This window comes from Mustelus asterias, chromosome 27 (genome assembly GCF_964213995.1).
Source record: "Mustelus asterias chromosome 27, sMusAst1.hap1.1, whole genome shotgun sequence".
Taxonomy (NCBI): Eukaryota; Metazoa; Chordata; class Chondrichthyes; order Carcharhiniformes; family Triakidae; genus Mustelus; species Mustelus asterias.
This window is the reverse complement of record NC_135827.1, coordinates 35,103,237-35,117,937: the sequence shown is the minus strand read 5'-3', so window position 1 is coordinate 35,117,937 and position 14,701 is coordinate 35,103,237. Positions and strand designations below refer to the sequence as shown.

General features: G+C 44.2%; 1 protein-coding gene across 2 annotated transcripts in view; it reads left to right on the top strand.

The window, feature by feature from the left end:
- Window positions 1–14,300, top strand: part of drd2a (dopamine receptor D2a) — a 55,378-nt gene extending 41,078 nt beyond the window's left edge. The window contains exons 5-7 of one of the 2 annotated variants that reach the window (XM_078199025.1): window positions 3,946–4,032; window positions 6,609–6,948; window positions 14,104–14,300. In XM_078199025.1, the coding sequence (XP_078055151.1) occupies window positions 3,946–4,032; window positions 6,609–6,948; window positions 14,104–14,300 (624 nt within the window). The remainder of the gene's footprint in view (window positions 1–3,945; window positions 4,033–6,608; window positions 6,949–14,103) is intronic. The other variant, XM_078199024.1, reaches the window with a different exon arrangement.
- Window positions 14,301–14,701: the final 401 nt, after the last annotated feature.

Here is a 14,701-nt window from a genome sequence, read left to right as displayed (position 1 = left end):
TAAAGGATCGGTGATCCATCAGCAATGTGAAGTGACGACCATAAAGGTGTTGATGGAACTTTCTTAGTCTTTAATCCAAAAGCAAATCTCAGTTCTTCTTTTTGTAACTGTGCATGGTTTGATTCAACACTTGTTGGAGTACGCAACGCAAAAGCTACTGGTCTTTCTTCCCCAGAAAGTAATTGCCGGAATTTTACCGACCCGCCTGCCATGGGAGTAGGAGCGGGCAAGCGGCAGACCGTGGAAAGGTCCGTTGACCTTGGGCAGGATTTTACAGTTTCGGGACAAGCGTGGCCGTAAAATCCCGCTGAGTATGTGTGACACGGCCGCTCCAACTCCGTAAGGAGCTGCATCGCAGTCAAGTTGTCGTGGCAACTTTAGGTTTGAAATGTACCAACACTCCTGACTTTTTCAACACTTCTTTAGTTGCATTGTAAACTTTTTCACAATCTGGTGTCTATTGCCATGCTTATTTGGTACATAACAAGTGGTTAAAGTAGTGTTACAAAGTTTGAGACTAACTTCCCATAATATCATGGAATCCCTACAGTACAGAAGGAGGCCATTCGGCCCATTGAGTTTATACCAACCACAATCATACCCAGGCCCAATCCCCTTAACCCCATGTGTTTACCCTGCTAATCCCCCTGACACTATGGGCAATTTGCCATGGCCAATTAACCTAACCCGCACATCTTTGGACTGTGGGAGGAAACCGGAGCACCCAGAGGAAACCCACGCAGACACGGGGAGAATGTGCTAACTCCATATAGGGAGTGACCCAAGTTGGGAATTGAACCCAGATCTCTGGCGCTATGAGACAGCAGTGTTAACCACTGTGCCACCATGCCGCCCGGGAACCCCAGAAATGACCTCAGTTTTGTTACGTTTGTTGGCCGTGGAGCTCCCTTGATAGCTTCCATCTTCTCAGGTGCTTTGTGCAAACCTTTGCTGTCAACGATATGGCCTAGATATTGGATAGATGTCTGGAAGAAATCACATCTATCTTTCCTGATGAGAAGACCATGCATCTGAAGACATTGTAAGGTTGTTTCAAGATTACTTAAATATTCTTGTTCATTTGAGCCCGTAATTAAGATGTCATCAAGATAATGTTGTACCCCCTGTAGACTGTTTAAGGTCGGATCCATTGACTGTTGAAATAAAGTGGGGCTGATGTAATTCCAAAAGACAATCGTTCGTAATGGAAAAGGCCTTTATGAGTGATGATGATAAGCAGGTGGTGAGATTCAGCTGCAATATACATTTGCAGATAGGCCTGCGACAAGTCGATTTACTGAACGTCTGTCCTCCTGCCAGACCAGAAAACAAGTCCCCAATCAATGGTAATGCATATTGATCCACACAGACAGCGAGATTTATTGTCGTCTTGAAATTTCTGCAAATATGCACAGTGCCATCCTGTTACATTACAGGCACTATAGGGGTTGCCCAGTCACTGATAGTGATGGGCTCTAAGACTCCTGTGTCTACAAATCTCTTCAATTCCGATTCTACCTTTGGACAGAGAGCATAAGGTACTGTTCTGACCTTGAGACTCTTAGGTTAACTGTTTGGTTTGATTTTGAGAGATACTTGAACTCCTTTCATTGATCCCAGTGTATCTTCTAATACACTGCTCTGTTTGTAAGTTTGTCTTAGAATCCTCAAATATCTTCGCAGCATTCCAATTCAACTTTATCTTCTCTAGCTAAGAATGGCCAAAAAGATCTGGGAAGTTTCCTTGGATAACATGGAGTGGCAGCTCCGCAATTTCCCCCCTGTACTCTGCTTTGATAGTGATGAATCCTCTGAAAGGCACTATTTCTTCTGTCAGGATAACATCTGCTGGCTTTAAGGCTAGATGCTTCAGATGTTGTTTGTAGGTGGTCTCAGGACTTAGAGAGGCAACAGCTCCTGTGTCGACCTCCATTCTGATTGACTTCCCATTCAATTTTGGAATTACCCAAAATCGGTGTGATTCGCCTTGTTTCGATAATACATTTGGCTTTAATTCTTCATCAGACTGGTGTGTAGGGTCTTCATTTATCTTGTTGTTTTTTTCTTCTATGTTATAAATTCTGTTGGTGAAATTTGTTTTGTTTTGCTGCTTTTGTACATCCAGGTTGTTTTTCGAGACTGGGCGGAATTCTCCGGTCCCGCTGGCAATGCACCCCCACCCGGTTTCCTGCCGGCATGTGGTGATGTCAATGGGAATTCCCATTGGCAGTGACAGGATCAGAGTATCCCGCCGCTAACAAACAATGCACCACCTCCCGCCAGCAGGAAACACACGGCTGGGAGGCTGGAAAATCTCGGCCACACCTTTTTCTGCAGAAACTGTCTTCTTACAACAAGCTCTGATTATGTGACCGATCTTGTCACAATTTTGGCATTGGCTGTCCTTGCTCCAGCCCTCAGCCTGTGAATGGCCTGTTTTTGCACAGCGATGGCACGCCTGTTGCTAGGTAGGCTTGCTCTGTGAGAGGTGCCCATGTTATGGATCCTCGTGGCCTGCTGCTGGCTGAGAAGCCTCTTTTGCAGCAAATTCCAGTGAAGCAGCTATCTCCAAAGCTGCTCTAAACTCTAAATTCCATTTGTTAATAATCTTCTCTGTATAGCTTCATTCCTGAGGCCACAAACAAGCCTGTCTCGGATAGTGTCGTCCAAAGAGTCCCCAAATTTACAATGATCGCTTCAGGGTCACAATGACCTGTGCAACATTTTCTCCATCTCACTAATTCCTGTTATGAAAATGAAAACACTCCGCTATGGCCAATGGTTTTGGTGCATAATGATCTTCTAAAATTTTGGTTAGTTCTTCATGAGTTTTACTGCCAGTGGGGCTTAGGAAAAAGGGACTCAATATCCTCAGGTATTTTGTTGGCTTGGATATAATAGTGAAATGTTTCGATATAAAATCTCCAATTCTCAGATTCTTCCTTGAATGACCCAATGGCACTAAAATTTCCCACCATTTTTCACTAGCGCTGTAAACTGCGCAACAATACCTTTGATGGAAAATGGTCTAGATCCGATGGCAGTGTGAACCAACTATCTTTCATCTGCAGTATAAAGAATCATTTCTCTCCCACTCTACCTCTGTTCTTATTCTAATGGTACACATAGTGAGCTCTGCAGCCTAAACTCCTCGGGGTGCCGGTTTCATTAACTAGGGACCTTTTTTTCTACCCACAAACTTACCGGTCAGATGCCAGGCACCGTTGCCTAAACTGTCGTTGAATTTGTCCAATGTCAGAATTTCCCGTTATCTTTCAAGGATAAGTGCTATTTTCAATTTTCTTGTCTTTTCTTTCAGTTAGAAAATTAAAACCCGCTCCTCGTTGCCAGTTTTCTTTTGTCTGTTATATTTGTAGTACGTGTTGCAGGATCAAAGAATAGAAAGTGATAGCACCTGGGTTTTGAGTGTAACAACAGAACGGGTTTATTAGATAGCTGTTTACTCCACATGACTGGCTCAAGACTGAATAAAGCCCGCAAAGTAGCTGATGATGTCATGGGCTGATCACCTGACCAAACGCTCAAAGGGACCACGCAACACACAATAACTCTAACATACAACAAAAAGGATTTGAAGATCAGAGATTTGTCCTGGTTATTCTAAGTTCCTCCCCCAACCAACTTTACAAAAAACAAATAACCTGATCATTTATCTAACTTCTCTTTCTGGGCTATTACATTTTTTAAAAAATCATTGTTGAATATACTCTCAAGTAATTCATTGTACATCAACCACTTTGAGGACCTGTTACCCATTTTGGTAAATCTATCTAATTTCCCATTACTTTCAGGAGGATTTTGTATTGTATTATTTTTATGATTTACGAAATAGTTGGTGGACTGTGCAGGAAGTAGTGTAAAGTGGCAAAAAAAATACACGGAATTCTTTAATTGTTGGAATAAACAGTCTGTTTGTACATTTAGGATAAATGTACCCATCCGGAGGATGTGAAGCTGTGCACAGTAATCGTGAAATCAAACGGGAGCTTTCCCATCAATAAGAAGAAAGTGGTGAGTATCAATGATTCTATTGCCTCGTTGACTTGTTGCAGTTATTCCCCAGCTACCAATAGCAGGCCTGTTGGAAAGCCCCAGTTGCACTGTGCAGTGTGCATGGCTGTAGGTTGCCTAAGTATCACCCAAATATCATAAAGGAGCTCAGGGTGTACCTGTTTGGACCCAGGTTTTAAGGTTATTTGGTAAAACACAGGCTGGATGCTCTCATTATCAAACAAAAATCAATTCGGGACTCCCAGACTTCCCCGTGACTGAGGTATCATTGTGCTTGTGGAATCATTGTAAAAATGGCATTGGGTCTGAACTCTTTGTTGAACAAAAGGCTCTAAAAGTAGATGATAGAATCATACCGCACAGAAAGAGGCCATTCAGCCCATCACGACTGTGCCAGCTCACGGAAATAACTATTCGGTTAGTTCCACTCCCCTGCGTTTTCCCTATAGCCTTGTGAATGTTTTCCCTTTCAAGTACATTTCCAATTTGTTTTTGAGAATTACTTCTGTATCTACTGTCACTCTTCGTTCAGGCAGCACATCCCTATCACAACCACAACTCGCCACAGGAGCACATTTCCCTTCTGGTTCTTTTCCTAATTATCTTAAAATCTATGTCCTCTGATTGCCCGACCCTTCCTCCCGATGGGAACGGTTTCACCCTATCGACGCTATCAAAAGTACTTGTGGCGTTTGGACATTTCTATTGAATCGCTCCTTAACCATCTCTGCTCAAAGGAGAACATAGTAAGAGTTTTAACAACACCAGGTTAAAGTCCAACAGGTTTATTTGGTAGCAAATGCCATTAGCTTTCGGAGCGCTGCTCCTTCGTCAGATGGAGTGGAAATCTGCTCTCAAACAGGGCACACAGACACAAAATCAAGTTACAGAATAATTGCCAGGTTTTTCGGTCTTTCTAGATTACTGAAACCCCTCATTCCTGAGAAAGTATTTTTTTTCCAGATCCTGAACACAAGTATTTTATGCAAAACTCACTCTGGGATAGATTGCTTTGTGTCCTTGTTTATGAATAGCAAATCTGAAACATGTCCTAGGAGAATTAAATTCAAGAATGGCTCAAAGATTTTTTTTAATACTGCTCAATGTTAATACATTAAAATATGAGTGGCACAGTGGCAAAATGGTTAGCACTTCTGTCTCACAGCACCAGGGACCCTGGTTCGATTCCCGGCTTGGGGCACTGTCTGTGTGGAGTCTGCACATTCTCCCCGTGTCTACGTGGGTTTCCTCTGGGTGCTCTGATTTCCTCCCACAGTCCGAAAGACGTGCTGGTTAGGTGCATTGGCCATGCTAAATTCTCCCTCAGTGTACCCGAACAGGCGCCGAAGTGTGGCGACTAGGGGATTTTCACAGTCAGTTCATTGCAGTGTTAATGTAAGCCTACTTGTGACACTAATAAATAAACTGGGTTTGTACTCATTGGAGTTTAGAAGGATGAGGGGGGATCTTATGGAGACTTATAAGATAATGCGAGGGCTGGATAGGGTGGAGGCGGAGGCGGAGAGATTCTTTCCACTTAGTAAGGAAGTTAAAACTAGAGGACACAGCCTCAAAATAAAGGGGGGTTGGTTTAAGACAGAGTTGAGGAGGAACTTCTTCTCCCAGAGGGTGGTGAATCTCTGGAATTCTCTGCCCACTGAGGTGGTGGAGGCTACCTCGCTGAATATGTTTAAAGCGCGGATGGATGGATTCCTGATCGGTAAGGGAATTAAGGGTTATGGGGATCAGGCGGGTAAGTGGTACTGATCCACGTCAGATCAGCCATGATCTTATTGAATGGCGGGGCAGGCTCGAGGGGCTAGATGGCCTACTCCTGCTCCTATTTCTTATGTTCTTATGTTTTAGCTGCAAACTGCCTTGTTCAGTGTGGCATTTCCCTTCAGTTCTGCTGTTTGTGTATTCCCCGCAGTGACATGACCTGGCTAGTTAGATCTTGAGGTCAATTATGGGGGGAGTTTTTGTAGGCTGGCAGCTGCTTGGAAATCCCTGCCCATAGAATCCCTACACTGCAGAAGGAGGCCGTTCAGCCCATCAATTCTGCACCAACTCTCTGAATGAGCATCTTACCCAGGCCCACCACCTCTCAGCCCCCCCCCACTCTCTCCTTGTAACCTCACACATTTACCATGGCTCATCCACTTAACCTACACATCTTTGGACACTGAGGGGCAATTTAGCATGGCCAATCTGCCTAACCTACACATCTTTGGACTGTGGGAGGAAACCGGAGCACCTGGAGGAAACCCACGCAAACATGGGGAGAACGTGCAAACTCCACACGGACTGTCACCCAAGATCAGAATCGAACCCGGGTCCCTGGCGCCGTGAGGTAGCAGTGCTACCCACTGTGCCACCGTGCTGCCTGGTATATCCTTGAAGGGCTTCACGCCCTACTCATGTCACTAATTTAAAAATGACTGATGTGGTGTCTTGCTCTAAATTCACTATTCAATGTCCTCACAGGGTCCATTCTTGCTGGCATTGATTTTCAGTGGCCTAACATGCACATTGCATATTTATCTGGTTTTGTTTTGGGATATTTGATCCTGGTTCAGGAAGCAGTTAACCACCAAGAAGATCTGGAGATGGAGATGATGTCCTCTGCCAGCCCCCCGTTGGAGAAGCCCAAGCACAAAATGGTAGGCATCACCCGCCAGCTGACGGTGCCAACTCCCTCCAACCAGGGCGCCAGCTCTAGCATGCCGTCACCTGGGGGCAGCCCGGTGAAAGGTGAGAAGAACGGACACCCCAAAGACATAACCAAAGCACCCAAAGCTTTCGAAATCCAGTCCTTGCCAAATGGCAAAACAAGAACTTCACTCAAGAGCTTGAGCAAAAGGAAGCTGTCTCAGCAGAAGGAGAAAAAGGCGACTCAGATGTTGGCCATTGTCCTCGGTTAGTATTGCCCTTATTTCACTCATTTCTGTAACTGGGCACTGCCGCAAGTGTGTTCTCTCATTTTCCTTACTGACCATTTGCCACACTGGTATCTTCTTATTCTTCTAAATTGGAATGGCAAGATGCTACACTTCTGACTAATGCTATTTCTTAGCTGACGATGGAGGGGAAAGAATCCATGACATTTACTAAAGGGGCAGAACGGTAGCACAGTGGTTAGCACTGCTGCTTCACAGCTCCAGGGACCTGGGTTCGAATGCCACAGTCGCTGTCTGTGTGGAGTTTGCACATTCTCCCTGTGTCTGCATGGGTTTCCTCCGTCCGGGTGCTCCGGTTTCCTCCCACAGTCCAAAGATGTGCGGGCTAAGTTGATTGGTCATTCTAAATTGCCCCTTAGTGTCCCGGGATGCATAGGTTAGAGGGGTGAGTGGGTAAATATGTAGGGATATGTGGATAGGGCCCGGGTGGGATTGTGGTTGGTGCAGACTCGATGGGCCGAATGGCCTCTTTCTGCACTGTAGGATTCTATGACATATTCTTCCCATCAATATCCAGGTCGCAGTGACCTCTCCCAATCCGCTTCAAGGGTCTGGTGCAGAATCTTAGAATTCCTACAAGGCAGAAGGACATTAAGCCTACCCCGACAACAATCCTACCCAGGCCCTACCCCCACAACCCCACATATTTACCCTGCTAGTCCACACTCTATGTGGAGTTTGCATGTTCTCTTAGTGACACACACTAAGGGGTAATTTTTCATGGCCAATCTACATAGCCTGCACATCTTTGGAGCATGGGAGGAAATCGGAACACCCAGAGGAAACCCACGCAGACACGAGGAGAATGTGCAAACTCCACACCGACAATGATCCAAGGCCAGAATAGAACCTGGGTCCCTGGCGCTCTGCCTGAGGTAACAAAATGTGTTTGGAAAGTCTAAACCAAACACCTATATTTTGGAAGGTGCTCATAATTTGGGAATAAGTTGCCAATCTCAATCAGAATTATCAGACTCTGGTAAACGTGTAAAATCGAGTTAATGGATGGAGGGTTTGCTTGTCAGAGTTTGATCCAAAGAACATGCTGAAGTAGCGTTGAGTTAACTAATGATGCAAATTATTTGGATGAGTTTAAAACTAACCATTTTTTGACTAAAGACATCCTGTTACATTGTGACCAAATTATCTTATTACAAAATGTAGCATAGATCCAGCAATGTTGCTTCAATGATGGACCGCAGCTCTGAGCACTTACTCGTGATAAGGGGGTGGGATTTTCCATCCGCGTTCACCCCAAGACCAGAAAATCCTGCCTGAGGTCAACGGACCTTTGCATGGTTCACCTCCCACCCGCTACGATTCCCGTGGTGGATGGGATGGGAAAATTCCCGCCCCCCCCAGGCGGTCAAAGGATCATTTGATTGTGGTGTTAAGATAGTGAAGAAAGTTGACAGGGAAATTACTTTTACAACTCGTGGAGGAATCTAAAATAAGAAATCATAGTTTAAAAGTTCAGGCTCAGCCAGTAATAGAGAGAATATGTATTTGCATCGAATTGCATAGAAATGTCAGTATAGAAATAGGCCATTCAACCCAAGTAGTCTGTGTTGGTGTTAATGTTCCTTACTATACAAACCTCCTTCCAATCTACTTCATTTAACCCAATCAGAATATTCTTCCTTTTTTTTAAACCCTCAGGTGCTTATCTAGAATTCCCTTAAATGCATCCAAGCTATTTGCCTTAATATTTCTTGTGGTGGCAAGATACACGTACCAATCACTGTCTCAGCAAAAACAAAATATCCTGAATTCCTTATTGGGTTTATTAGTGACTATTTTGTAATGACCACAGCAGATGTCATTTGTTGAGCAAGCCAAATCTCAGAGGGAAACTTGTACTAATCATAACCTTTTTTTGTATTCTTAAAGCAGGGATAAAAAACTATAGATTCCAGGAGTGCAAAATTCCAGCAACACTTTTGGGATTAAAAAAAAAAAGAATTATTGACAAGAATAAAAGAAACTTAAGCACATAACATCACAGTTACACAGTTAAAACAGCCCAACAAAATATCTCCCCAGTAAAAATTGGAACACACAAGTAAACACCTTCAAGGCAGCACTCCCTTATAGATTTTTAACGATAAAAAACAGTGATATTACCAAGGCAAAAATTGTCATCACTTTAGTAAAGGTATACCACGTAACTTATGACTCACCTCTGCTGTGGAAATCTAAGAAACAAGACTACTTTCTGAAATAAATGCTTTTCTGGTTCTGGATAGCTCCTTCAGATTTTGCACTTTCACTCAACACAGAGCTGTTCCTAGGATGTCTTCCGCACACAGCCAACAGAAACTCAGCTCAACCTTTCCCCTTAAATATCTATCCATTTTGATCCCAATTCTTCAACACCTCTTTGAACTCAAGGATGCTACCGGGACTTGATGGATTGAGTTATAAGGCGAGGCTGGATAGACTGGGACTTTTTTCTCTGGAGCATAGGAGGCTGAGGGATGATCTTATAGAGGTCTATCAAATAATGAGGGGTATAGATCAGCTAGATAGCCAATATCTTTTCCCAAAGGTAGGGGAGTCTAAAACTAGAGGGCATAGGTTTAAGGTGAGAGGGGAGAGATACAAAAGGGTCCAGAGGGGCAGTTTTTTCACACAGAGGGTGGTGAGAGTCTGGAACGAGCTGCCAGAGATAGCAGTGGAGGCGAGTACAAATTTTTCTTTTAAAATGCGTTTAGATAGTTACATGGGTACGATGGCTTTAGAGGGATATGGGCCAAACACGGGCAACTGGAACTAGCTTAATGGTTAAAACCAAAGGGGTGGCATGGACAAGTTGGGCCGAAGGACCTGTTTCCATGCTGTAAACCTCTATGACTCTATGACTCAACTTTCCCAAAATATTAATATTTTTCATGTTTTCTACTTTCAGGTCAAATAAAATTTAATGACCTTCCCTTGTTTATTTATGAAACCTTTGTAAGCTATAAAGGTCATTTACTCCCGTATGAAATGTCACACCTGGCAAGCCAAGTCCCTAGCTATCTCCGAATGCAAATTTCTAAACCTAACCTATTCATTTATAAATCCACTTCACCATGACCTCTTATTACAAATGTCTATATTTAGCACCTCTATCCCTTTTATATCTCAACTCTCCCAGACAGGATGTCACTATTAACTTTTCCCCAAGTTAATTCAATCATTTACACACACAAACACACAATTCCCCCAAAATTAAAAAAAAATCCATTCTCACTATATTAAATTTATGACCCTTACTTCTGCCCACCCCAACAAATGCAAAATATGTCTACCGTGCCAAACCTCTTCATAATATTAAAGACCTTTATTAGGCCACCCCTGAGCCCTTTGTCAACTGAGATATATAGAGATATACATCATAGGAATTCTCCATGTTGTCCTGGTCAATATTTATTTCCTAACCACTGTCACTAAAACATATTAACCAGTTATATTCCTCACTGGTGGTACCTTCCCGTGAGTAAAATGGGTCGCTGTCTCTTTCTACAGTGACTACACCTCAAAAATACTCCAACGGTCAAGAAGTATTTTGTATCATGTACAAGTCTCTATCTGGGCAGCACGATGGCACAGCGGTTAGCGCTGCCGCCTCACAGCACCAGGGACTCAGGTTCAATTCTGGCCTCAGGTCACTGTCTGTGTGGAGTTTGCACGTTCTCCCCCTGTCTGCGTGGGTTTCCCCCGGGTGCTCCGGTTTCCTCCCACAGTCCAAAGATGTGCGGATTGGGTTGATTGGTCTTGCTAAATTGACCCTAGTGTGAGGGGGATTTGCAAGGTAAATATATAGAGTTACGGGAATAGGGCCTGGGTGGGATTGTGGTCGGTGCAGACTTGATGGGCCAGATGGCCTCCTTCTGCACTGTTGGGATTCTATGATTCTATGATATCAGAGGTCTTTCTTTAAGAAGCTATGGCTAAAAAATGGATTCAATAGGTTAACTGTCACACAGGAGATTTTGGCACTGTAACATTCCATTACGTGCCAATGGTTCTGATGTGTATAGCGCACTGTGCTTATGGCCTGACTTTCTCTGCAGTCTCCCTAGTTCAATTAGTCTCAGGTGCCAGCCAGATGTGATCAAATACAGATGACACTTATTCATGACTATAAAGAGATTCCATTCATTCAGCCACAGAATAAAAATTGAATGAGCAGTTTCACATTGTCTCACCAAGAAAAAGCCACCGATATGAAATAATCTGCATTGCAATTTATTCCATGCTTCTGACATCTTTGCAAGTACAAAGTCAATACAATTATAATATTCGTCGGAGAGAGAAAATTCTAAGCCTCGTCTGCGAAATGATCGAGTAAGCAGGCTGATTGACTGAGCCAAAAAAGAGTATTTTATGCTGAAAATCAGAAATCTGAATTGAAGAAAGCTTTTAGCTTTTAATCCGAACCTAGAATCCTCCCAAAAGTCACCACAACTCTCCTGCTAATAGATCATGGCTAAATTCCGGTCTTGCTACATAAGACCTCCCTGTCTATTTGTGTGACAGATGCTGTTGTCATGGTAGTCACTGGATTTGTAGTCCAGAGGCCCAGGCTAATGCTCTGGGGCCATGGGTTCAAATCCCACCAAGGCAGCTGGTGGAATTTGAATTCAATTTTTAAAAAAAATATTTGTTTTTGGGATGTGGGCGTCGCTGGATGTGCCAGCATTTATTGCCCATCCCTGGAGGCATTTAAGTGTCAACCACATTGCTGTGAGTCTGGAGTCACATGTCGGCCAGACTGGGTAAGGATGACAAATTTCCTTCCCTGAAAGATATTATGGGTGGCACAGTAGCACAGTGGTTAGCACTGCTGCTTCACAGCTCCACGGACCTGGGTTCGATTCCCGGCTTGGGTCACTGTCTGTGTGGAGTTTGCACATTCTCCTCATGCCTGCGTGGGTTTCCTCCGGGTGCTCCGGTTTCCTCCCACAGTCCAAAGATGTGCGGGTTAGGTTGATTGGCCATGCTAAAAATTGCCCCTTAGTGTCCTGAGATGTGTAGGTTAGAGGGATTAGCGGGTGGATATGGGGGTAGGGCCTGGGTGGGATTGTGGTCAGTGCAGATTCAATGGGCCAAATGGCCTCTTTCTGCACTGTAGGGTTTCTATGATTCTATGATAGTGAACCAAATGGGTTCATACGACAATCGACAATGGTTTCATGGCCATCAATAGACTTTTAATTCCAGATTTGAATTTAGGTCGCCAGAGTATTTCCTGGGTTTCTGGATTATTTATCCACCAACAATACCACTACTCCACTATGCCCCCTTCTTCCCCCCACTTAATTAGTTAATAAATTTGGAATTGTAAAATAGCCTCAGCAACGGTGACTGTGAAACTATCACCGATTGTCATAAAGGCCTATTTAGTTCACTCAGATCCTCCAGACTCTTAGTTCCTCTTTGAAATTGCACCAGCAAGCCACTCAAGTTGTGCCAAACTGCGACAAAATAGACAATCAGAGGTGGGCAACAAATGCCAGCGACACTCATGTCCCCTGAGAGGATGTTAAAAAATTGAATGAGAGCTGCACACTGAGGGTATATGAAGGCACATAGACGATACTATTTACCTTTCAAGTTATTATGTAACTGCATGTATTCTGAGTATCATCAGTGAGTGAGGGTCGAACCTCTCTTCTCCAACTCTTTCTGATGTGTACTTCTCTTTTTAATTGTCCACATGATCTCTGATTTTTTGGCTGATCCATCGGGATCCTTCTTTTCCTCCCTCTTGATCTTTTTCCTTCAATCCATCCTTCTATCAACTCTTTCAATAACCTGTCCCCATATCATAGAATCCCTACAGTGCAGAAGGAGGCCATTCGGCCCATCGAGTCTGCACCGATCACAATCCCACCCAGGCCCTATTCCAGTAACTCTACATCTTTACCATGCTAATCCCCCTGACGCTAAGGGGCAATTTGACATGGCAAATCAACCTAACCCGCACATCTTTGGACAGTGGGAGGAAACCGGAGCACCCAGAGGAAACCCACGCAGACACGGGGAGAATGTGCAAACTCCACACAGACAGTGAGCCGAGGCCGGAATTGAATTGGGCCCCTGGCGCTGGGAGGCAGCAGTGCTAACCACTGTGTGGTCAATCTGATTCATTTAAACATATAACATTATACAGGGTGTTTATAAAATCCTTGCGCATTTTTAAAATTTAATAACTTTGGGCATAAGTAGCATTATACCAAAGAAAAGTGCCATTAGGAGAAGGGAGAGGTGGTGAGGTTTAAAGATAAAATTTCAGAACTTAAAGATGCTAAAGGCATTGCTGCCAGTGATTGGACGAAGGAACCTGGGGATGCAACAAAGAATTCTCAGCAGATTGTAGAGCTGAAGTTGGTCACAGAGAGAGGGAGGGTGAAGCAATGGATGAATTTGAACACAGGAATGAAAACCATAGCGAAGCTATTCCAATCTTGCACGCAGCGGGACTGGAAATTCTTGCTCAAAAATCAATGGACTTTTGGCTGCCTCTCCAGATTTTCCATCTCGCCTGCGGCATGATCCCTGCCCATTAGGGAGTGGCAGGGTGGCACAGGGGTTAGCACTGCTGCCTCACAGCGCCAGGGACTCGGGTTCAATTCCCAGCTTGGGTCACTGTCTGTGTGGAATATGCACATTCTCCCCGTGTCTGCATGGGTTTCCTCCGGGCGCTCCAGTTTCCTCTCACACTCCAAAGATGCACGGGCTAGGTTGAGTGGCTATGCTAAATTGCCCCTTAGTGTCAGGGGGTTAGTAGGATAAATGGGTGGGGTAGTGGGAATAGGGCCTGGGTGGGATTGTGGTTAGGGCAGACTCAATGGGCCGAATGACCTCCTTCTGCACTGTAGGGATTCTATGGATTCTACATCTGAGGCATCAGTCGGCCAGGAAGTTATGCAAGTCAGGGAAACATGGTGGTGATGGTTAAACCAAACTTGGTGCATGTCCGAAAATGGACATTAGTGTTTTGGCTGAGTGTGAATGAAAGATGGATGGCTAACAAGAAGAGCGTCGAGTCTGGAAAGTTGCACCAGATTTAAAATGTATTTTGCCATCAATGTTGAACACTAATCTCTGCTTCTCTTGTTTCTAGGTGTCTTTGTTATATGCTGGTTGCCATTCTTCATCACCCATATCCTCAATATGCACTGCACAAAATGCTTGATCTCTCCAGCAATGTACAGCGCTGTCACCTGGCTGGGATACGTCAACAGTGCTGTGAACCCAATCATTTACACCACCTTCAATGTGGAGTTCAGAAAAGCTTTCATCAAAATCCTCCACTGCTGAAGAGTTTACCCAAAGGATGTAATTGTGCCACATTTCGAAGCTCCACCCTGACAGTGTACAGAGAAAGCTTCTCTCGTCAATGACACACTTTGTATGCTCTCCTTTATAAAAGACCTGCGTCTAACTCATGTGTCATTATGGATCGGAAAAAGAATGGAGAAAAATGAGATTCAATCTCTGAGGACGCTCAGGGGGCTTTGTGCCTCTTCACTGCTGATGCCACCTGTCCTTCCAGCACTGAGAGTCAATAGCGTGATGTAAAATAAATCCATCCACATGGCTAGAAATCTCCATGTAATTACTACTCCATGACTGCCAAAAACTGGTTTAGGGTCCGTGAGTTTGGGTATCTGGTGGATGAATGGACTGGTGAGCTTTGGATTGGTAACTGGAAAGCAACT